This window comes from Phalaenopsis equestris, unplaced genomic scaffold (genome assembly GCF_001263595.1).
Source record: "Phalaenopsis equestris unplaced genomic scaffold, ASM126359v1 Scaffold202085, whole genome shotgun sequence".
Lineage (NCBI taxonomy): Eukaryota > Viridiplantae > Streptophyta > Magnoliopsida > Asparagales > Orchidaceae > Phalaenopsis > Phalaenopsis equestris.
The window spans coordinates 25,195-27,277 of record NW_018221809.1 but is presented as its reverse complement, the minus strand read 5'-3'; the positions used below and the strand labels follow the sequence as shown (position 1 = coordinate 27,277).

The window sequence follows — 2,083 nt, the reverse complement described above, 5'->3', positions numbered from 1 at the left end:
GGCATTCCGACGGGCTAAATTCTGGCCGGGTTCCACGAAAAAAAAAAATCTTTTAAATTTATTCCGCGGTAATTTGGGCGGGGTCACGTTAATTTAGTTTTTTTGAATTTTAATATGCAGTAGGACTCAATTCCACTTGGCTTCCGCTAATTGGACTCAGGCAATAAATTTTCCCATACTAGGCATTATTTATGGTGCTATTGTGAACCCGACCAAGCAATTAATACAAGAAATTCATAGGTACATTTGCTTTTAAACTTTTTTCCAAGTATATATAGGCACATATTAAAGGAAATCTATCCGCAGACGATTCAACAGAAGAGAATAGAGACGTCATAAGGAGAGTAAGGAAGGAGCAATGGGAAAGGGAACTTGCTCGAGGGTGGCGGAGGCTTGGCAGCGGCTGGAAGGCGGGCTGAACTGTACTGTCTCAAAAAGCCGACTGGGTTGCCACTTCAAGCTCGATGCCAGAAAGACGACGTTCACCAAAGAGCTCCGCTCCGGCCTAGCCACCTTCCTTACCATGGCCTACATCATCTCCGTCAACTCCTCTATCCTCGTCGACTCTGGCGGGCCGTGCACGGTCCACGACTGTACAACCGACCAGCTCGCCCACCCCGGGTTCCACCCGGATTGCCGACTGCGGCCTAACCCGGGCTACGATCGTTGCCTCGCGGAAACCAAAGGTGACCTCGTTGTCGCGACCGCTGCTGCCGCCGCTATTGGTTCCCTTGTTATGGGTGTCGTTGCGAATCTCCCCTTCGCTCTCGCCACCGGAATGGGCGCCAACGCATTTTTCACCTACAATATGGTGGGCTTTCACGGCACCGGCCCGCTTACCTACGGAGAAGCACTCGCCGCAGTCATGCTGGAAGGCGCGGTCTTCCTCGCCATCTCCGCGCTAGGCCTCCGCGGCCGCCTAGCCCGTCTGATACCGCGAGGTATCCGCCTGGCTTCCGCAGCAGGCATCGGTCTTTTCCTCGCCTTCACCGGCCTCCAAGCTGGCCAGGGCGTCGGGCTCGTAGGGCCGAGCACATCGACGCTTGTGACCCTCTCCGCTGGCGCGCTCGAGCGCCCCTCTTTCTGGCTCGGTGCGGCCGGGTTCGTGCTCACTGCCTTCTGCCTCGCACGTGGGGTAAAAGGTGGGATAATTTACGGCATCTTATTCGTGACCGTAGTCTCATGGTTTCGCGGGACCCAAGTCACGATTTTCCCTCGCACCCCCGTCGGAGATGTGACCTACGCCTACTTCCGCCGTATGGTCGACTTGCATAAAATAAAGCACACTGCTGGGATGGTGGATTTCACCGGGCTGAAAAAGCGGGCAGCTTGGGTCCCGCTGCTTACCCTTCTGTACGTGGACATTCTCGACACAACAGGGTCGATGTACTCGATGGCGGAGTACGCGGGGTTCACGGACGAAAATGGGGGATTCGAAGGGGAGTATTGGGCATTTTTGGTAGACGGCGGCTCCACGATCGTGGCAGCGGCGTTGGGGACGACGACGGTTACCACGTACATAGAGTCGACGGCAGGTATAAAGGAAGGAGGGAGAAGTGGTTTGACAGCGGTGACGACCGCGGCGTGTTTTGTGATGGCGATATTTTTTGGGCCGGTATTGATGAGTGTGCCGAGTTGGGCAGTGGGGCCAGCGCTGGTGATGGTGGGGATGATGATGATGAAGTTGATTAAGGAGATTGAGTGGGGGGAGGCAAAGGAGGCGGTGCCGGCTTTTCTGACGATGATATTGATGCCGCTGACATTTTCGATCTCGAATGGAATAATTGCGGGGATAGGGGTACACATTGTGCTGCATCTGTATGAATATGGGGAAGCGGCAGCGAGATGGATATGGAGAGCGAGGGAGGCTTTCGGTGAGGGGAGAAACCAGGTGTCGGCCGCAGCAGGAGAAATGCAGCAGGCGGCGACGGTACCGCCTGTTTGATGAAATGCCATGTCCATTGAGACGCCCTGCTGCGAACCAGAAGATGGTGCGCTAATCTGCTTTCGATGGATGGATCAGAGTGGCACTATTAGAGAAAGAAGGGCTTCTTTTAGCAAATATGTACTTTATATATATATA

At 54.2% G+C, this 2,083-nt stretch overlaps 1 protein-coding gene across 1 annotated transcript; it reads left to right on the top strand.

The window, feature by feature from the left end:
- The first annotated feature begins 315 nt into the window (after positions 1-315).
- LOC110036061 (adenine/guanine permease AZG2) lies at positions 316-2,043 on the top strand. The gene has a single exon (XM_020740407.1). The coding sequence runs from the start codon at positions 359-361 to the stop codon at positions 1,943-1,945; it is 1,587 nt and encodes a 528-aa protein (XP_020596066.1). The 5' UTR covers positions 316-358; the 3' UTR covers positions 1,946-2,043.
- The last annotated feature ends 40 nt before the right edge of the window (positions 2,044-2,083 follow it).